Genomic DNA, 22,811 nt, shown 5'->3' on the forward strand with positions numbered 1-22,811 from the left:
GCAATGATCCAGTATGTTTTTGCCTCTAGTCGGACATCTGATGTGCTGTCTGTATTTCGGTAGTTCGGTATTAAGTTTAGCCTGATTGAAATCACCCAAAATAATGAGCACTGAGTCTGGGTACTTGTTCTCTGTGGAGGTAACTTGATCGGCGAGAGTCTGCAATGCAACACTCACATCTGCTTGAGGATGTATGTAAACTCCAATCAAAATGAATGATGATATTTCCCGCGGGGAGTAAAACGGCTTACAGTTCAAAAATATTGTCTCCAAGTTTGAGCTACAATGTTTACTGAGAACTGTAGCATCTGTACACCAACATTCATTAATGTAGAAGCAGATTCCACCTCCTTTCATCTTCCCTGATAGCTCTTTTTCCCGGTCTGCGCGATGTAAACAAAACCCGGGCAGGTATAAGCCATTATCAGGAATCAAGTCACTGAGCCACGTTTCCGTAAAGCAGAGGGCAGCGGAGTGTGCAAAATCTCGGTTGGTCCTGTTCAGAAGGAGCAGCTCGTCCATTTTATTAGGTAGGGATCGGACGTTCGCTAGGTGTATTGCTGGGAGAGGCATACGAAATCCCCGTTGGCGGAGTCTCACCAGCGATCCTGCTCGTTTACCCCTCCTGCGCTTCCTTCTCCAACAAACAGCAGTTCCTCCGATCAAAACTTCCAATAAACTCCCCGGGTCCTCAAATTTTTGAAAATTTGTTTCTGTGGTTTGTTGCCTGATACCCAGTAGTTCATCTCTACTGAAAGTAATCCGTTTTGCATCGCTGATTTCCAAAAAAATATACAAAAACAACACAAACAAAAGAGAGCAATGTACCGAGGCTGCCATCTGCGGCGCCATCCTGCAGATGTTACACCTTTCGCTCAGCCTTTCTCCTCCGCACTGTCACGTGATTACGTAACGTCACGTTCATAAACTTTATGAAATATCTCCAAAGCTTACAAAACATTTTTAAAATATTTAAGTAAAAACAAAAATTCAAAAACGCATCAGTTTTATACATGAAATTACTTCATCTTTTAAATTGATTTTTACATTTTTAATCCTTGTCTCCTAAGTGCACGCACGCACAGCTGTTTTTCATGACGGTAATGGAACTGACACCGTTGCTATTTTGTAATACTGCGTGTATACCGTAATACCGCCCAAGCCTAGTGGCCACCTCCCATTTTAGTACAAAAACGTGATATTGGAGCCTATGGAAAGGAGATGTCCAGTATATTTATGTCGATGATCTCACCGCTCCCCATAGGGACGGGTCAAATGCAGGACGTAACTTCACCAGTGTGGGACGATCACTTTGGGACTTTAACTCCCCTCAAAACAAAAAATTTTTTTGGATCAATACGAGTCACATGACCACTATACTTGGCTTCAAAATCATTCATTAGAGAGATCTAATCACTCTAAAACTTCAAAGTTACACAACAGTGTGTGAATGACTGGTTGTGATGTAAAAAGCTTTGGGGGGTTTAGAACCCCAGTAGTGCTAAACACATACAGATCATTATTTTAAAGATTGAACCTCATTCTCATAATTTCACTGTAATGTCTCACCATAGACTGACCATATATTCATTCATCCACCAGTACCTGTGTCCATGCTGTCCAGGTCCAGGTGGTGAAGAACACACGATGAATCAGTCCCAGCTGATGGATGATCCTGAAGTGGTAGCAGGTTTTCTTTAGCCGTGTTTAGCTAACAGCTGCAATAGAAACAAAGCAGGAGAGCTGATTAAGATGCTGCTTCAGAACAACGCAGGAGATTAAAGATCCAACGCTTTGGTTCTGATCAGCTGAGGACAGATCCAGTCTGGAAAAGAGGACCCTTGGTCCCCTGAGTTCACGGAGTAGAGCTAACCGCTTTTTCCTCCAGAGTCACATTCAGACTCGGGGCTTTTCCGTCGGAGAGTGTGAGCAGGATGGATCAGAGAGCGAGCAGCGATGATGACCAACTCAGATGAGCGAGTCTGATAGAGGGAACCTCTTCAATCTGATGAAAGCAGCAAAACGAGCGCGTTTCTCAGAGAGGCCAAAGGAACAGCAGCAGATCCAGAGGGCAGGAAGTCTAGAGAAAAGCTTTTCTGACCCACAACCTGATTCTGGAGCTCCGATTGTCACGAAGGCCGCAGAATATCTTCTCTGGTTCTGGAAAGAACTCCACCAAGTTGTTGAGGAGGAGAAGAAAGTTTCCACAGCCTGGTGAGAAGATTTCTGCAGCAGCAGTTAGTCGCTTTAGCTGATCAACTCTCCCAGAGACTGAAGTGAAGACATTTTTACTGCAGAGCCTCAAATATTCTCCTCACACACCAGAACAACAACAAGCTAGCTCAGCTAGCAGCTTCCGGATTCTGCTTCTTCTGGTGGTCGGTGACCAGCGTAAAGGTGCACTAGCACCACCTGCTGGAGCAGAATAAAACACACCTGTGTGTTCAGAATGGGACTAATAAACACATAACATGTGATATCTTCCTCAAACAATTACTTAAAGTAAAGACAAGTTAGTTTTACACCTGTTATAATAGTTTTGTTATTTCCTTTATTTTTATTTTAATCTTGTTTGATTTCATCTCATCTGTTTTTCTTTGACAAATATGTGTCTGTTGCTGCTGCCTCTTGGCCAGATCGTTGTTGTAAATGTGAATGAGTTCTCTATCGACTCATCTGGTTAAATAAATAACATTTTAAGTTGTTTCTTCAAATGCACTGACAAACAAGTAAAATAATTTTCCTTTTTGACGTTTCATTATCTAAATACATTTTATTTACTTATTTTTATATTCTTTATTTAACCAGGAAGCTTCCATTGAGATTAAAGTTCTCAGTTTTGAGGGAGCCCTGGCCAAAAGGCAGCAAAATATACAATCACAACATTTCTGTTACAGTTATGTACAAAATTATAGAAGGCAGTTACAACCAGGGACGTGGGACAAGAAGTAAGCCACAAGTTGCCTTATGTTGCAATCATCACACTTTATTTTCCACATGCATTAGGAGAGATTCTGCCACCCCAGTCCCTGTGACAAATCTGAAGATTTTACAAGATGTACACCTTTTTATTCATCCTCTCATGCAGCAAAGTTTCATGTTGACCCCTCCCCAACTTTATTGAAGGCCATCACCTGTTGCCTTGGTAACAGACATCCCTCTCTGCTTTCACTCCCTCCTCCAGATAAGATGGGAGACACATTGCCCCATCTGCTTCCTACCCTATCTTCCTTTGCTAAGGCTGTGATGACCTACGCCCTGGCTTTTCCCCTTTGAACAGCTTTTAGATGGTCTAGTCTGCACCTGGCCTTCGCCTGTTGAGAATCTCCTTCAGCACAAGCTGAAACTTCTAGCAGTATCAGCCAGCATAAATCAGATATAGGTCTAACTCAGTGCTAGGCTGTACCAGTCACAGGTGAGTCATCCATTTGGTATATGCATCGTTCAGTTCAAAGGGACGTGAGTAACACCCGAACATTGAAATGATTAATATGGGGATTAAAATACAGGTGATTAATTATAAGCATATAAATACATGTTTGATCAAACCTTATTTTCACAAAGCAAACTTATGATTAGCCATAAAAATGAATATATGATTGTCACATATGTGATTAAACATTATTTTCCTTACACAGGCCATCATACAATGAAATGAAACAGAAGTTAATTTAAAATAACAATATATATACATACATACAAACATATATATAAATGTTCGAGTTTTTTCCCCATCGTTCTGATCGCAGGGTTAAAAACGGGTCATGATAAGCTTCTTTCCGTTACTTTTATTTTTAAATAATAATAATTAACATTCAACACCATTACATTTCTGTTTTAATTTAACTATCATGGATATTTAAAGTGCCCTGGTAAGCAATTCAATTCAATTCAATTCAATTTTATTTATATAGCGCCAAATCACGAAAAGAGTCGTCTCAAGGCACTTCACATAATAAACATTCCATTTCAGGTTAGTTCATTAAGCCAATCAGAAATAATGTTTCCTATATAAGGAACCCAGCAAATTGCATCAAGTCACTGACCAGTGTCAGTGACTTTACAGCAATCCTCATACTAAGCAAGCATAAAGCGACAGTGGAGAAGAAAACTCCCTTTTAACAGGAAGAAACCTCCAGAGAATCCTGGCTCAGTATAAGCAGCCATCCACCACAACTCACTGGGGATCGAGAAGACAAAGCACGCATGCACGCACACACACACACACACACACACACACACACACACACACACACACACACACACACACACACACACACACAAAGACACAGTAATGTGTCTATAGTTATATTGTGATTTCTTAGTAAATATTCTATTTGGTGAGAGATAAGCTTTATAGTATTTATCCTAGTGGATCTATAATTAAACGGATAAACTAGTAGTAGCACATCCAGAGGCAGATTTAGCAATTTGGGGGCCCAAGGCGAACACAGACATGGGGCCCTTTACACTAAATTTTCGACAATCTTACCTTTAACTGGATTTGTGAAACTCTCCCCTCTTCTGACATGAGTTATTTTCCCTTTTTATTAGTCCTCCTCTTTCTTCCTGTATTTCCCTCCCTTTGAGCACCTTCAATATTTGCTCTGCTTTCTTTTTCCTGTCAGTGCTCCTGTGCTTTAGCCCTAGTTATTTTTTTTCTATTCTCCATTTTGGTCCATGTTTTCCTCCCTTTAAACATTTTCCATTGTCTATCCTTTCTGCTTCCTTTTGATGTTTACATCGAAAAACGACGTCACTTTCAGAAGTGAAGATAAAAGCTTTTATGAAGCAAGCTGCTTCTTTCTCTTATTGGAGCCACTAGGATAACTCCATTTCATGCTTAATATTTTGACTATCGCTTTGAGTTTTTTTTTAGTTTTTTTTTTTTTTTTTTTTGATGTGGTAGACCTTGAAGCAGTTTCTCTCCAGCTGCAGGCAGAGCGCACCTCTCACTGCCATGGGGTGCTTCTCTTGCACACCGTGCACTGCTATAGAGCTCTGGGAGTTGATGTCACTTCTTCCGGCATGCAACAGTTCAAATCGAAACGGCACCATATTGACATGCAGAAGCCCGCAGCTGGACTATTTATTATCAGAAAACTCAATCAAACGGGAAATATGGTAGATTCCTGTTGTGCCCCAGGATGCAGAACTGACGCGGACGACATAAGGAATGAGCCATCTACAGGATTCCCCAAGATCCGGAGCGCCGCAAACGTTGGATCATTGTAATAAAACGCGCTAGAGACCGGGCTAAAATGAAACTGTGGGATCCCGAGAGTAAAGGTTTTCACTTATGCAGCGACCACTTCATATCAGGTACTTAAACCAACGTTTCCTCAACTGTGTATGGTATTTATTTTAAATGCTTTTATTACGATTCTTAGTGGGCTTCCTAAACTTATTTTGGCGTGGCTTTTTCTGTCTTATTACTCATAGCAACAAGTAAACATCACGTAAAACGTTGCGTCGTGAGTTCTGCTTGCTGCCGTTTACGTGTCTTATGATCACAGCAATTAACCGGCTAAGCTGTATTTAATTTTTAAGCAATGGTTGATCAATTGTCAGATCATACATAAAAAGCACTTTGGATGCTATTATCTGTCTCACCGAGACAGATCTCAGACAGATCCTGAGACGCTCCTGCCTGACATTTATTTTATTCACGAAAAAAAAAATCAGACTAGTGATTTCTCTTGGCGTTCAGTTTATACATTCAAACAGCACAGCACTCTATTTAAACTACTTACATGTAAATCTGTTATATGTCCATCCATCCATCCAAGTCTGGGCAGTAACGAGGCCCAGACTTCCCTCTCCCCTTCATTTGGGCCATGCTCCTCCGGGGGAATCCCAAGGGGTTCCCTGACCAGGTCCGGTAAGAAGTCCGCTCTGACAGCTTCTGGCGTTTTTTATAAAGTATCCCAGAGGCACGGTAAGGGTCGGAGATGTTTAGTCTATTTAACTTCTGACTATATAAAACGATTTCTTCGGTTTTAAAGTGTGAAGTAAACTCTGACAAAGTAAAATCCAAGCCAATCCCGTCATGTTAATGTTTACGATCCGTGTTTTTTTTAACCTTTTTTTCCTGCCAATATGGCGTCTACTAACTGAGAGTCACGTGGGGTCCGGAGCTCTATACCAACAACTTGTTTTAGCAAAAATAATTATTTATTGTAAAAAAATAAATAATGCTGGAATTAAGCTGAATCTTACAATTAGCAAACAGTTGAGGGTTGTTCAAATAAAATAATAAAAAATAAAGACTGAACAAACGTTCATACCCTGGTTCACTGGAGATCTGCTTCGTGGTCACTGTCTTCAGATATAAGCCTTCTGGGACAACTAATAGATCGTGCTGATTTTCTTTGAGGCATTTCCATAATTTCATGCCGGCTTTTTATGCTGATTAGCTTCCCCGTTCCGTTATCCGCTTTCTCTGAATCTGTGTTGTGATTCGTTGCACTCAAGACAGGGAATCCCGGTGGCTACCGTAATGTATTGTATATGCACGAAAAGCCCCATTTTTAATCTTTTCAGCACTTTTGGAATTTTAATGATATCTTGAACGGTTCAGCAATTATGGTAATGAAAAGTGCGCATGTCCAAACCCGTCTGCGGCCACAGGTTGGTAAGAAGAATATTGGGGCATTAAGGGGTGAGGCGGTCAGGGCTAGGGGCGTCGAACTGGGGGGGGAAAGGGTACCGTTTACCCATGGCCCACTGCAGGGAGGGGCCCTGAGACAGCTTTGAATAAAAATGTTTTATTGTTGTTGTTTTTTCCCCCCAACTTACTTAATGTCTTAATAAACTTCCCTTTACCTGGATAAAGAGGTTAAGAAACAGAATTTCGCCTTAAAAATAATAACTGAATAATCTCTGAGGCATCTATCACCTCTTAAAAATGTGCAAAGTGGTTTAGTCCACACCTGCGGCCAGGGGCTGCACGGCTGCATGTACAGCTATGAGACATCGCAGATGCCGACAGCCAGAGCTGGAGGCAGGAGAGTCAGTCATGTCTTTTCCCAAGAAAGGGAAATCTGGCTTCCAGAAAAGAAAAAAAAGAAAAGAAAAGAAAAGAAGGAGAAGGAGAAAAAGTTAATTGAACAGAAGCAAGTATTGACTAGGTTTTTCAAGAAAGAAGGTGAGCAGCAGCAGCAGCAGTAGAACACAGTTTTAGCTGATATTAGCTAGCTCTCAGAAGCTGCATTCATGTTAGGTGTTCAGTGTTAAACGCCTTTAGTTTCACCGTCAAGATCAAATATAAATTAATTAGTGTTATCAGTGAAAACACTAATTAATATATATATATTAATCAGAATTATTATCGCGGGCGGCCGCCGCCAATTAATTCGCGGACCTCGCAGTAAAAACAGGTTCACTCTGTGTGGATATTTCAGCTCCTTCCCAGTCATGGACCAGGACAAACTTGGTATCGATGGATTCGTGGTAATCTCAGGAATGAGAAGCTGCCACTGTTTTTTGTATAGCATGATGACACTGGTGTTAGAGGATTGTTATTGACTTGGTTAGATATTTTAAGCCTATTTAAAATTTCTTTATATTTGATCTTGAAAACGGACAATCTCATAATTTGGCTGATAATGCAGGGATTATAAAATTTAGAGTACATTACATTCACAGAGAGAACCTGGTTTATTTCATGTCATATAGATTTAATATATCAATACATATCAGCAAAGCTTAACATCATGAACCATGACAGACATGACTGAAGAGCAGATGAAGATATCATGCCAGGCACTGATGAGAAAATATTACAAAGATCTCACAGCTGAATTTGAGAATGAGATGCTACACCTGAGAACAATATATGGTGCCACATTTCCACACATTCAGTCTCCTCTTGAGCTGCTTAATGCCATACAGGATGCAATTACAGAGCATTTTTAGAGAAGTTTGTATTGGACTGAGGATGTTTTGCACACTACCCGTGACTGTTGCTGGGGGTGAACTGGCTTTTAGCAAACTGTAACTGGTGAAAAATTATTTGAGATCAACAATGTCCCAGGATAGACTGAACAGCCTAGCTCTTCTTTCTATTGAAAGCCAATTAGCCAAAGGATTGGACTTTAAAGGTCTCATGAGTGATTTTGCTAACATGAAGACCCGTCAGTGGGCATTTACTGGAAAATAAATTCCAGGATTTTTGTTTGAACACATAAAATAAATAAATAAATAATTATATTTGAAGTCTGGGCATTTCACTTTTATTATGCTGGCATTTGTATTTGCTCAATATGGTGGTTAAACTAAGATCATATTTATTATCTTGTCTTATAGCATGACAAAAAATGTGTAAGAGAGATATTAAGTAATTGAGCATGGGGGCCCACCTAGAAGACTTGTACCTAGGGCCCAGAATTTGGTCCTACGCCCCTGGTCAGGGCTAGGGGGCCCCCCAACACAAGGGGGCCCCAGGCGGCCGCCTACCTATGCCTAGTGGTAAAACCGCCTGAGCACGTCCAACGTCAAGGAAAGCAAAAAGTTATTATCAGGAGAGGGAGAATGTTTAAGTGGTTAGCAGCAGTGTGCTGGACGATGGCCCCCTCCATGAGGCCACCACAGCTCAGCAGAACATCATTGTAGCTTCTTCTGGGGAGAAAAACACTTAGAGAGAAAATAAAGTTAACAGCTGAAATTGCAGAAAATAGTACAGTTAAAGAGCAGATTGTAGAAGAAAGTAGTGAAGTGTGAAAAGTGGTCAGTGTATCCTCCAGCAGTCTAAGCCTATAGCAGCATAACTACAGAGATAACTCTGGATAATTTATCCTATTTAGATGGAGGCATGTTGGAGGCAGGGCAAGGGAGAGCCGTCTTTACCGACTGTACACTCCACCTCCCTCTACTTCCCCACTTGTCCAGATTTAGGCTAACATCAGATTTTAACCATAGGCCCTATCAAATAAAAATGTTTTAAGCCTATTCTTAAAAGTAGACAAGGTGTCTGCCTCATGGACTAAGGCTGGGAGCTGGTTCCACAGGAGAGGAGCCGGATAACTAAAAGATCTGACTCCCATCCTAATTTTAGATATTCTGGGAGCCACCAGTAAACCTGCAGTCTGAGAGTGAAGTGCTCGGTTAGGAACGTATGGCACAATCAGATCACTGAAGTATGATGGACCTTGATTATTAAGAGCTTTTTATGTGAGAAGAAGGATCTTAAAATCTATTTTGAATTTAACAGGTAGCCAGTGTGGGGAAGCTAAGACAGGAGAGATATGATCTCTCTTTTTAATTCTCATCAGAACTCTAGCTGCAGCATTTTGGACAAGCTGAAGACTTTTAACTATATTCTGTGGACTTCCTGAGAGTAATGAATTACAGTAATCCAGTCTTGATGTAATAAATGCATGAACTAGTTTTTCAGCACCACTCCTGGAAAGGATGCTTCTAATCTTAGCAATATTCGGAAGGTGGAAAAAGGAAATCCTACAAACCTGTTTAACCTGGGATTTGAATGACATGTCCTCGTCAAAGATAACACCAAGGTTCCTTACTTTGTTCTTGGAGATTAATGTAATGCCATTCAGGTCATGTGATTGACTAAGCAATTTCCTTTTCTGGATTTCTGGTCCAAAGATGAGAACTTCCATCTTGTCTTGATTTTAAAGCAAAAAGTTTAGAGTCATCCAATTTTTTATGCCCTCAAGACAAGCCTGTAATCTACCCAACCAATGCAATGTAATGCTTCCACTTGAGGCCAGAACGCTCTCTCTCCATCCTTCTGCTCCGCGAAAACCTGAACTGGTCATCTGCTTGTGCGTAATCATATGTCTCCAGGGAAAAACTGAAACATCTACAGCCGTGAGGTTCACTTTGCCTCAGACAGACTTTTTGCTGTATTATGTTCTGGCTGAATCCGCAATCCGCTGCCACAGGGACTGGAATAACAAATGCTTCTGCATTAACATGAGTTGTGGTGAGCTCATGAAGAGGCTGCTGCAGAGCCATCGACATATACACTGGACATTTCTTTTCCATAGGCTCCAATAACACGTTTTTGAGGCCAAATGGGAGGTGGGCACCACTGCCATTTTGACCGTGTCACAGGTTCCGTCAAGCCCAGACAATTCCACAAAAGGGAAGAGAGGTGGAGCTGAGGGTGGGGCTGTAAGGCTGGGATCAACTGACGACACCCGGTCGAACTAGCTACAAGCTAAACTGAAGCTAACCCAAAGCTAACGCGGAGGTGGGAGCTAAGCTAACGGAGGTAGCAACCTAGCTACAACCGGAGTTAACTGTGCACAACACCAGAGCTTCTGAGTCAGAGATACGCCGGGCTGACCGCTGGGTAAAACCGGGTGGAACACAGAGGTCTCCCGAGAGCTCCACAAGTCGGCAGCCACGCAGCAAGCGCCGCTGCGATCTGAGATGCGCAGAGCTGCCGCTGGGGAGAACTGGGTGGAAAAGTTTCCATCCCAGAGCTCCACAAGCCGGCAGCCCGCGCAGCAGACAGAAGCCGCGATCAGACAGAGATGCGCCAAGCTGTGGGGAGGGGAGAACGGGTGGAAAACATGAGTTTCCATCCGAGAGCTCCAAGCCAGCAGACCACGCAGCAGACAGAAGCCGCGATCAGACAGAGATGCACCGTGCTGCGGAGAGAACCAGCCGACAGCCCGCGCAGCAGACAAAAGCCGCGATCAGACAGAGATGCGCCGAGCTGCGGGGAGAACCAACCGGCAGCCCGGCGCAGCAGCGCGCGCAGCAGACAGAAGCCGCAATCAGACAGAGATGCGCCGGGCTGCGGGGAGGGGAGAAACGGGTGGAAAACATCGGCCTCCCGAGAGCTCCACAAGCCGATAGTCGGAACCCAGCTCCACCAACATGTTATATTTCAACCCATTTTCTAAAGTGCAGCATTATGTTAAATGCACTGGGTTTTACCCTATTACATTTAAATTTCATGGTTAAACAGTAGTGGTGTGCATCTCTACCTGCCTCACGATTTGATCCGATTTTGATTATCTGCCTAACGATTTGATTTGAGTCTGAAATGCATCACGATTCTTCACACAAAAATTTTCATTACTTAATAAAAGCAGTAGAATAGTTTTCAATTTCTTTTTGATTTCGAAATCCCTGAAAAACAGAACATTCATCTATTCACTATAGTGAGCAATAATTTTCAATGTGTGCTGCCTATAATTACTTAAATAATATAAGAAATAATGTTTTCGGTAGAGCAGCTTTAAGATAGAACATTACTGAACTTAAAAATAGTAAACAAATACTGTGTTAAGTGATTCTTTCACATCCAGGATCCCAAAACCGAAACAGACATCTGATTTAAATGTAACGGGTACATCTTTGATTACTGGTAATGTTGGCCCTGTATCCCTGTCCGCCTTTTCTGTTTTAAATTGGCGCTAGGGCAACGCAGTGCGCATGTCAGTGCAACTCTGCCCCCAGAAGTAGTTGTAAAACCTCAAAACTTTATTGTCTTTGCATAGACATAGACCAGGGGTCAGCAACCTGTTCCCATCAAAGAGCCATTATTACTCGTTTCCCACAGTAAAGAAAACACGGCAGCAGCCGCGGCGTTGTGGGCGGGGCCTACCCTCAGACAGCAGAGCGCTGCCCACAACAGGTGACAGCGGCCAGTATCGGTCGCTCGTGTACGTCAAAGTTATCTTTCATAAGAAGATAATCAATAAAATGATTTATATAAATTGGGTCCAGAAGTTGTAGCCCGTCTCTGCCGACCATATTTTGATATTTTTTACCCTGTTGGTGGTTTTACCGAGCAGGTGCCACTTTTGTCATACGTTTCTTTTTAAAACATGTTTAGACTGTTCAGAATACAAATCCAGGCTCTGTCACGTTTGATTGTTGTAATTAAACTTTGTAGGTGGGGAAGGTCAGAAAAGGATCCGATCATTTTGTTTTTCCCTCATTTACAGTGACGGAGACAACGGCGCAGTGCGCCTGGCTCTGGTGTTAATCAAGTTTAATTTGATCTATTTTCACAAGAAAACAGAACAGTTAAAAGCAGGGCTTGTGTTGACCGGATAGTTCCCGTATTTCACTGTTTATTTTGACGGAGAAAGAATAGAAAGAATTACCCTGACTTAAGCAGACGAACTGACACTTTATTCGTTTCGCACAGATGTAGCTAAATCACTCAAGAAATGATTCCCATCTGAGCTGGACACTGAGCTCAGCGCAGCTCACTGTCAGCGCGTACGTACGGCGCCCAGCGAGCTGAAGATGTGGAGAGGGGCTTGGAGCACGTCGCAGAACCAGAGCGCATGCAGGAAGATTCCTCCGACTGAAGCGAGACTTGTCACTTAGAAAATGTTCCCTGATTATGAAACTTTGGCTGAATAGTGCTTGTTCCTGTCTCCAGTGTGGCGACGCATCCATGAGCCTGTCTGAGGAGAATCCCAGAATCTCACATCCTCGTCAGCTCAGAATGCGCCTATGATTAAGCACAAGCGTGACGCGTCAACCCGGTCTCACAGTAAGACCGGGTTGGAACTGTTCAGGTTTACGCAGACAATCTTTACATAGAATTGGCATACAGATGTAAAATTAATGCAGTAAAATATAAAGCATTTTATTTAAATATCCATTCATTATTTTACAAGCACAGAGTGTCATGTTGAACGAGGTGGAGACGGTGGACCATGTGTGGATGAGCTGACCAGGAGGTAAAAATGCAGGCTTCGGATAAAGTAAAAATGGTTTTAATGACTGGATGGGATGAACAGGACAAAACAACGATGACTACTAACAACAATGATCTGACAAAGGACAGGAGCAAAACAGGTGGTATAAATACAGAAGGCTAATTAGGGAAACATGGGCAGGTAAACGAGGGACAGGTGAGAACAATACGGACTAATCAGGGCAGAAGAGAAACACAGTCAGGAGGGCAGGGGCAGAACGTGACACAGAGAGCCACATCAGATGGAAGAGCCGCATGCGGCTCCAGCGCGCGGATTGCCGACCTCCGACATAGACATAGGGAGAGAATCTCATTATGTCACGTTGCTGCATCGATGCGGAATCATGCACGGCTGAATCGCGATGCATCTTGGAATCGATCATTTTTCCCACCTCTATTAAACAGTACATGTTAAAATCTAAGCTCAGCTCGGCAGTGACCTAAAATACATAAATATAATTTTACTTACCGAAAAAAATGAAGTGGAGACTCCTTGGACGCCCTATTAGTGCAATCAATACCACAGCAAGTCATTTTGTCCAACAATTGCACAAAAAATATCCAAACACGAATACACAAACACAGAGGCAGTTTTACCATTAAGCATAGGTAGGCGGCCGCCTGGGGCCCCCTTGCGTTGGGGGGCCCCTAGCCCTGACCGCCAGCACCCCTCTGTTAATGCCCCAATATTCTTCTTACCAACCTGTGGCCGCAGACGGGTTTGGACATGCGCACTTCTCATTACCATAATTCCTGAACCGTTCAAGATATCATTAAAATTCCAAAAGTGCTGAAAAGATTAAAAATGGGGGTTTCCGCACATATACAATACATTACGGTAGCCACCGGGATTCCCTGTCTTGAGCGCACCGAATCACAACAAAGATTCAGAGACGTGCTGAGTTCTGTGGTGTAATCTATATTGATATACATTCATACGCCACTAGGGGGCAGTACTCACAAGCTAGAGAAAATGTGTGGCAGGTGAACAGCTTGAGAGGCTAAAATAAAAGGTGGTTGTTGCTCCACGTTATCGCTTGTGCGGAGTTTATTCAAGAGCCCAACACAACATGGTGTCAGAAGTGCACTCGCTCTAAGCGGTGAACTGAGGAAACGAAGAAAAAGTCGATTTGGGCGAACGGCCAACGACAAACATGACGGAGCAAGCAGCAGCTGTACCGGCGGCAACAGGCCCGGCTATGGCAGCTGTACCGGCGGCAACAGGCCCGGCTATGGCAGCTCCGCCAGCGGCTACTTTCACCATCAAGCCACCGGAACCGTTCGACTTCGCAAAGCCCCAGGAGTGGGAGAAGTGGATCAGACGTTTCGAGCGTTTCAGAATGGCAAATAATCTGGACAGTTCAACAGATGCTAACCAAGTGAACACATTAGTTTACTGCATGGGAGACGAGGCTGACGACGTGCTAAGGGGACTTGACCTAACTGACGAGCAGCGCCAGCAGTACAATGGGGTCAGAAACGCATTTGATAGACATTTTGTCCCCAGAAAGAATCTGATCTATGAGAGAGCAAAGTTTAGTAAGCGAGTACAACAACCAGCAGAAACAGTTGACTCCATCATAACAGCTCTATATGCTCTCGCTGAAAACTGTGAATATGGCAGACTTCACGATGAACTTTTGAGGGATCGGCTCGTTGTGGGTCTCAAAGATTCATCACTGTCAGAGAGAATGCAGCTTGATAAAGATTTGACCCTAACCAAAGCTATCACAATGGCGAGACAATCTGAGGAAATAAAAAGACAACAAACTTACTTAAGAGGGGAAAGCAGCACGGGCAAAACAGCCGTGGATGCCGTGCATGTCAAAAAATCACAGCCAAATAAATTCAGAAGCAGAGACCAAAAGCAGTTCAAGCCACAAAAACCACAAATAACAAAACGAGAGAATAAAGCATGCTCTAGATGTGGAAAAGCACAGATGCACCCAGCAGCACAGTGCCCAGCTAAAAATGCAGAATGCCACAACTGTGGGAAACGTGGACACTACGGGAGAGTTTGTAGGTCTACAACTGTGCATGAGGTGGCAGACAGTGCAGATGGTCTCTTCCTAGGTGAACTGGATTCAGGAGAAGACCCGTGGATTGCTAACATCTGCGTGAGAGGCAAAAGCGTGACATTTAAATTAGACTCGGGGGCAGATGTCACAGCTATCTCAGAGGAGACATTCAAAGACATTAAGCAGCCAAATGAATATTTGCAAAAAGCCGAAAAGCCACTGTATGGACCAGGAGGCGCAGCATTGACCGTAATTGGGTCCACAAGGGAGGACATTTCCTACAGTGACAGGAGCACTACAGAGACAATCTATGTAGTCAGAAACCTGTGTGTAGCTCTCTTAAGCAGGACAGCTTCGGTGAGACTGAAACTAATTGCCCGAATGGACAATGTCGACCTTGAGTCAGTGAGGAAAGCGTACCCGAAACTATGTGATGGGCTCGGGCTTGTTCAAAAACCATACGCCATTAAGCTGAAGCCTGACGCTAAACCTTATTCACTGAAAGTGCCAAGGCGTATTCCACTGCCACTACTGGGCAAAGTCAAAACAGAGCTGGAGAGGATGGAACAGTTGGGAGTAATCAGTCGTGTGGAAGAGCCCACAGACTGGTGTTGCGGCATGGTCATAGCCCCCAAAAAGGACAAAGAGAACGTCCGCATCTGTGTGGACATGACACCATTAAATGAGTCGGTGTGTCGTGAAAGATATATCCTCCCCTCTGTAGAGCAAACACTAGGCATGCTCACAGGTGCGCAGTATTTCTCCAAGCTCGATGCTAACATGGGCTTTTGGCAAATACCGCTGTCCAAAGAATCTGCTCTCCTCACCACATTTATTACGCCATTTGGTAGATACCATTTCAATCGTTTGCCATTTGGTATTTCCAGTGCACCGGAGCATTTCCAAAACATGATGGTGACGGAGGTGACAGCCGGCCTCGCGGGGGTCGTGTGCCACATGGACGACATCCTGGTCTGGGGATCCACGAGAGAGGAGCACGACGTGAGACTCCACGCTGTCCTCGACCGTGCAGAGAAGGCGGGCGTCACCCTGAACATGTCAAAATGTGAGTTCGGCAAAAGAGCAGTGAAATTCTTAGGATTCATTGTGTCATCTGAAGGCATGAGCCCTGACCCTGACAAAACTAGTGCGGTGCAGAATATGAAAGAGCCAAGCACCGTGAGTGAGCTAAGGAGCTTCTTAGGAATGGTGAATCAGCTGGGGAAATTCATCCCAAACCTCTCCGAAAAAGACAAACCACTGAGAGACTTGCTTTCAACTAAAAACATGTGGTACTGGGGGCACGAGCAACAAAACGCGTTTAGCAGTTTAAAAGAAGAACTGTCATCTGCTCCAGTACTACAGCTTTACGACCCAAACAAACCCCAAAAGATCTCAGCGGACACCTCTTCATATGGGTTGGGGGCAGTTTTGCTACAGAAAGACAATGACGTATGGTCACCAGTCGCGTATGCCTCCCGATCATTGACACCTACAGAGCAGCGCTATGCACAGCTGGAAAAAGAAGCGCTGGTGCTCACCTGGGCCTGTGAAAGATTCAGTGACTTTATTTTAGGGCTACACTTTGAGCTTGAGACCGACCATAAGCCACTCGTGAGCCTACTTGGAGGGCAAGCCTTGGATTTGCTTCCACCACGGATACAGAGATCCCGTATGCGCCTAATGAGGTATTCTTACACTATAAGGCACATTCCAGGCAAAAGCATCACTACAGCCGACACGCTGTCACGGTTACCGCTGGCAGGCAGCGTCACGCCCAGAGACAATGATCTTATGGAGGACACCGATATTTACGTTGATGCAGTGCTGGAGGGCCTTCCTACTAGCAGCAAATACCTTACAGATCTCCGTGAGCAGCTACAGTCGGACAGCGTTTGTTCGCAAGTCATGAAGTTCTGTGCAGAGGGCTGGCCTGACAGGAACCAGCTGCAGGGAGTAGTAAAACACTACTGGTCAGAAAGAGCAGTTTTGAGTGTACACAATGGACTACTACTGCGAGGCACAAGGTTGGTCATTTCTGCAAACATGCGAAATGCAGTTTTGGACAAAATACACGAGGGTCACCAAGGGGTAGTTAAGTGTCGAGAACGTGCCCGACAAGCAGTGTGGTGGCCAGGCTTAAGTAATCAGATCAGTGAACTTGTCCTTAAGTGCAGGCTGTGCATACAGGAGAGAGTTAATGTGAGGGAACCTCTTATGCCCACACGTTTACCTGAGAGGCCATGGCAGAATTTAGGAGCTGATTTGTTCACGCTAAAAGACAAAAACTATCTGTTGGTGGTAGATTATTTCTCGAGATATGTCGAGATTGCTCAACTCAGCCCAACTCGTTCAGCCAATGTGATTGTGCATTTAAAGTCAATATTTGCACGCCATGGAATACCTGAAGTATTGATTACTGATAATGGCCCACAATTTGCATGTCAAGAAATGAGAGACTTTGCAAAGGACTACTATTTTGAGCATGTAACCAGTAGTCCCAGGTACCCGCAGAGCAACAGCGAAGCGGAGAGAGGCGTCCAGACCATCAAAAATCTCCTCAAGAAGGCCAGTGATCCCTACAAGGCATTGCTGGCGTACAGAACAACAGCACTGGCGAATGGCTACAGCCCGGCTCAACTTCTCATGGGGCGCAGGCTTCGCACTACTATACCAATGCTTCCTGAAACCTTAGAGCCATGTCTGCCGGATTTTCAGCAGCTTTGTCGTTCTGAGAGAGAGAAAAGGCTGAGACAAACCGAATGGTTCAACAAAAGACACAGAACAGGAGAACTGGTTAAGTTGTTGCCAGGGGAACCAGTCTGGATCAAGGATGCAAAAGCACAGGGCACAGTGACATCAGTCCACCCAACTCCACGATCGTACATCATCAGTGGACCCCAAGGGACAATCAGAAGGAACCGCAGTCATCTTGTGCCGATCCCACCAACAGAGACTCAAAACGAAGCAAAACAGATCCAGTCCACTCCTACAGAGACTGTTTCTGAGCCAAGCACAGCCCATACACCAGGCGTGGTTAGAACCCGGTCTGGTAGGGAAGTGATTAAACCAATAAGACTTAATTTGTGAAGTTAATTGTTGGCAATGGAAAAAGTTGTATTTTGAAATGTTAAGTTTTGTTTTTGATAATAGAATGTTCAAAAGGGAATACGGTTTGAGTGTTACAAGAGAAAAGAAAGTGTTATGAAAATACAGTTGTGTTTTGTTTGGAGAGCAAAAGAATGTACCAGCCTAACTTCAGTAAGGGGGATGTGGTGTAATCTATATTGATATACATTCATACGCCACTAGGGGGCAGTACTCACAAGCTAGAGAAAATGTGTGGCAGGTGAACAGCTTGAGACGCTAAAATAAAAGGTGGTTGTTGCTCCACGTTATCGCTTGTGCGGAGTTTATTCAAGAGCCCAACACAACAAGTTCGTCATCCAAAATGCTCCGTTTTATAACTTTTGAATGGCTGATCAGATCCAGGAAATTCCAACGGTTCCTAAAAGTACATAAAAGCAGCTTTCCAACGATCTATAGCATGAAGCAATCAGACTTAGGGAAAATATCGCTACGAGGGGAAATCCTGCTGTACAGCCTGATTGAAACGGAGCGCAGCACCGCGGTGAAAGCGGATAACGGAACGGGGAAGCTAATTAGCATAAAAAGCCAGCATGAAATTATGGAAATGCCTCAAAGAAAATCAACACGATCTATTAGGTGTCCCAGAAGGCTTATATCTGAAGACAGTGACCATGAAGAAGGACAGATCTCCAGTGAACCAGGATATGAACGTTTGTTCAGTCCTTATTTTTTTATTTGAACAACCCAACTATTTGCTAATTGTAAGATTCAGCATCATTCCAGCATTATTTATCTTTTTACAATAAATAATATTTTTGCTAAAACAAATGTTTTTGGTGTAGCAATGCACTGTGTGCAAGAGAAGCACCCCATGGCGGTGTGAGGTGTGCAGGACTCTGCCTGCAGCTGGAGAGAAACTGTTTCAAGGTCTACAACATCAAATAAAAACATCTGAAAGTTTACAAAAATAAAGTCTTAAAAACTGCTACAAGACACCAAGGTTCAAACTTTTTTAAGAATAGATGCATTTCAGTTCAAAGTTTAAATTGTTTGCCCAGTCATTTTGAAGTTCCTGTTCAGTAATAACTGTTAAAAATTCAAATCCGTTTTTTGCTTTTTTCACTTTTAAGCTGATTTTTTAAAGGCTGTAATAGAAATACATTCTAAATAGAAGAAGAAGAAGAAGAAGAAGAAGAAAATATCATTTCTATAGCGCCTGTCAAGATAAAAATCACAAGGCGCTTCACAAAAATATAAATATAAAAAAGCATTTAGAAAATGTTTAAAAATATATTTTAAATGAGCAAAAATAGGCAACTGGGATTTAAAAGAAAAAATGTTAAGAAAGAGAGAGAGTGAATAGGAAAGAGGGAAATCAGTGAGGAAGGTGGAATAGGTGGGGAGAGCAGAATAAAGAGAGAGTGGTGAAGAAGGTCATTCAAAAGCCAGCTTGAACAAGTGAGTCTTCAGCTGCTTTTTAAAGGAGACCACTGAGACCATTGATCTCAGGCTCAGGGGGAGAGAGTTCCAGAGTCTGGGGGGCCACAGCAGCAAATGATCTGTCACCTTTGACCTTTAGCCTGGTGCTGCACAACCAGTAGGCTTTGATCACTGGACCTCAGGGACCTGCTGGGGGTGTAGGGACTAAGAAGATCACCAATGTAAGATGGTGCTTATCCATGTAAGGCCCTATAGACCAGAACCAGGATCTTGAAATGAACCCTAAAGTTGACTGGCAGCCAGTGAAGCTGGAGGAGAAGTGGCTTCACGTTTCTTTTCGTGAAATGTTATAGTGGTTTGGAAATACAAACCATACATTGAAAGCTGAGGTTGTTCTGAAAAACGGAGAAGAGTTACACACACTTTGCACTTTTTATTACAATTTTACAGCCATAAGATTAAAAAAAATACCAGGCGGCCCTGTTATAATTATGGTCATAAGAGGGTTATTAAGACTGCGATGCACAAACAGGAAGTGATTGGTAGTCATTCCACTCCAATCCAGTTGGTGGCAGTAATGCACCAAATTGTTGTTTGCCAAGTGCCATAAGACCACAAATAAGAATAAGAAGAGAGGCGGGAGCATTCGTAACAAACTCAAAGCGATAGTCAAAACATTAAGCATGACATGAAGTTATCCTAGTGGCTCCAATAAGAGAAAGAAGCAGCTTGCTTCATAAAAGCTTTTATCTTCACTTCTGAAAGTGACATCATTTTTCGATGTAAACATCAAAAGGAAGCAGAAAGGAAAGACAATGGAAAATGTTTAAAGGGAGGAAAACAGACCAAAATGGAAAATAGAAAAAAAAACAACTAAGGCTAAAGCACAGGAGCGCTGACAGAAAAAAGACAGCAGAGCAAATATTGAAAGCACTCAAAGGGAGGGAAACACAGGAAAAAAAAGAGGAGGACTAATAAAAAGGGAAAATAACTCATGTCAGAAGAGGGGAGAGTTTCGCAAATTCAGTTAAAGGCAAGATTGTCGAAAATTTAGTGTAAGGGGCCCCATGTCTGTGTTCGCCTTAGGCCCCCAAATTGCTAAATCTGCCCCTGCACAAACACAGAGACTCAAAATCTCGGAACGGTTTCCAAGCCAGACGCCAGACCGAGGCTCTACTGAGGCCTTTCCACGGAGCTAGCTCTGTGGTCACGTGGGTCTGATGCTCATTAATTATACAGAATTTTAGGCTTTTAATGCACTTAAACAGAAGAGTGAGAAAAAAAATTCACCCCTCTCAGAGTTGTTATGAGTGTAAACTAGATCATTTAAACAACAAACACGTTTTGGTACCAGGCTGTAAACATGTTTATTTTTGCTGTGAAATTGGTATTTTTAACATGGGAGTCAATGAGGATTTGCTCGCTTCTGGCACCAGCCCCCAGCGGATGAGGGTGGAACTGCAACTTTTGGTACTTCGGGATGGCCTCAATATTTGAGCCGCATTGTGGGGGCTTGTGCAGAGCGGACTTTCATACGTTAACCCAAAATAGAAGCTAATGTTTCAGTTTGATGTTGAAGGTTGTCAGTCATCCAGGTCATGGTAATCCAAAGGGTTCAAATGAAGGCAATTAGGCTTCTTTGGTTCTTGAAGAAGTTTGGCTTTTAATCTGAGGAGCTTTGTCAATTCTAACTGGAATATGGGAGAGTCAAGCTTATAAGCTGTAGCTGTCTGTTGTTGTTTAACGAGCAGAAACAGTGGTGAAAGACGTGGGTTAACTTTTAGAGAGGTTATTAATCTCACTCTACGATTAAAGGTTTCTCTTCTAAAGCTTCACCTCTGCCTTTCTATTTTGCTTGCTTATTCCATTTCCGTCAGATCCTCTTTCTAATTTTAACTGGAAAGTCAGAGCAACGATCGGCGCATCGCATTTAATGCATTTATGTGTGATCCAACAGGTGGCAACCCCTTGACTAAATACATTTAATCAAGCAAAGCTTCAGCTTGCAAGTCTTTTGCAACTGCGCGAGCAACAATGCCAGACTTTATAGCTGAAAGTGGGCACTGCCCTCTGGACTTACCTCTCGGATCTGAGTCCAGGGAAAAGTGTTGGCCAAGGAGAAATCTTCTCCACACTCTCCTGGTCCTGGACTCCACTCGTCTGTGGTCGAGGCGAGGGTAACCTGGGATACGGATGCAAAGCCCTGTAGACGGGTCACACCAGCTCCAGGCGATGCTGCTTTCACTAGTAACTCGTCCGGGGTCGGGGTCTCTAGAAGGGGGGAAGTTTTGTTATCATAGACCAAAACTCCCGTTATGAGAACGGCGTTTGGTTTATGAGTAGATCTAGTGACTTATCTAGGTTAAAAGTAAAGAACCAGAGACCATGTTCTCTTTTTGGGTTCAAATATAGGAAACCCTTTTAATGAATAAAAAGTTACAAATATAGTAATTTCACTCCAAGCAGATAAGAGATGAGTAAAAGTTTGATAAGGTTGATGGAACAAGTTTACTTATCCCCCTTACTCATCTGTAATTGTATCCCTGTTGTGGATAATCAAGCTGAAGATTATAAAAAAGGAAATGATCAAAAAGAATATCATTTCCATATGTTTTATTTGTGTTTGATTGGGTTGTTTTAACCCTTTGATGCATAATGGTCACTACAGTGGACAGGTACTCACAATAGTTTTATTTATTTTTGCTATTAAGCACAGCTGTTGAAGACTTTATTGCATGTGAGCCCCTCCATTTGGACTTCAGTAAGTCCAGCCAACATATTTCATGTTCAGAATGCTCGCTGTCCACTGAGGTGGACATGTAATAAATTATTTGTAAATTATTAAATGTCACAAAAATATTTGTTGAAATTTGTTTCATTCACACCCAAAATTTAATGAAATCATTGTTACAAAAATCATGGTAGAAGATTTCATAATTCATGCATCAAAGGGTTCAGATTGTTTTGGTTGATAATAATGTAAAATGTAAAAGCTTTTGATTAACATTAAAACCTTGAGTATGTGTGATAGGCAAAGCAAAAATGTAAACCAGAAAACTTTATATAGTAAAAAATGTAAAATAGTTTTACGTCCCTCGGCTTCGCTAGGAGCACGATGTGATTAAGGGAGTAAAGAAGATGTTGTACCGGAATGAAACAAACACTTTTAAAATTCTCTAAAGGTTATTTATTAACACAAAACAGCACTCTGGGCTGAAAAGGAAACAAAAAGGTCTTCCACGACTGGGTATTATTAAACGAAAGGGATTTCTAATAAAGAAACGATATCTAATAATAAACTAAGGAACACAGCACAAGGCTGGAATAAGGCTAAACGGTAAACACAAAACTGCACCAAAAGGGTGAGCAAAGTCTCTCTGTAACGAGGACACACGAATTACTACTAATATTACCAAAACTCAAAATACCACTCAGGTTGCAAAACAAACGAAAATACCACTCAGGTTGCAAAACAAACGAAAATACCACTCAGGTAACAAAACGAAGAAATACCACTCAGGTAGCGAATGGAGACTTTAACGTCTGTAAAGCGAGGAGAGCTAGAGAGG

The 22,811-nt window shown here is 42.9% G+C and overlaps 1 protein-coding gene across 1 annotated transcript in view; it reads right to left on the bottom strand.

Moving 5' to 3' along the window:
• The window catches only part of LOC107372473 (zinc finger protein 665), a 79,978-nt gene extending 57,839 nt beyond the window's left edge, over window positions 1-22,139 (bottom strand). Inside the window, 2 exon segments of the mRNA XM_054737842.2 lie at window positions 1,606-1,718; window positions 21,323-22,139. Coding sequence (XP_054593817.2) covers window positions 1,606-1,615 — 10 coding nt within the window. The 5' untranslated portion in view covers window positions 1,616-1,718; window positions 21,323-22,139.
• Window positions 22,140-22,811: the final 672 nt, after the last annotated feature.

Source organism: Nothobranchius furzeri, chromosome 5, assembly GCF_043380555.1.
Source record: "Nothobranchius furzeri strain GRZ-AD chromosome 5, NfurGRZ-RIMD1, whole genome shotgun sequence".
NCBI classification, from domain to species: domain Eukaryota; kingdom Metazoa; phylum Chordata; class Actinopteri; order Cyprinodontiformes; family Nothobranchiidae; genus Nothobranchius; species Nothobranchius furzeri.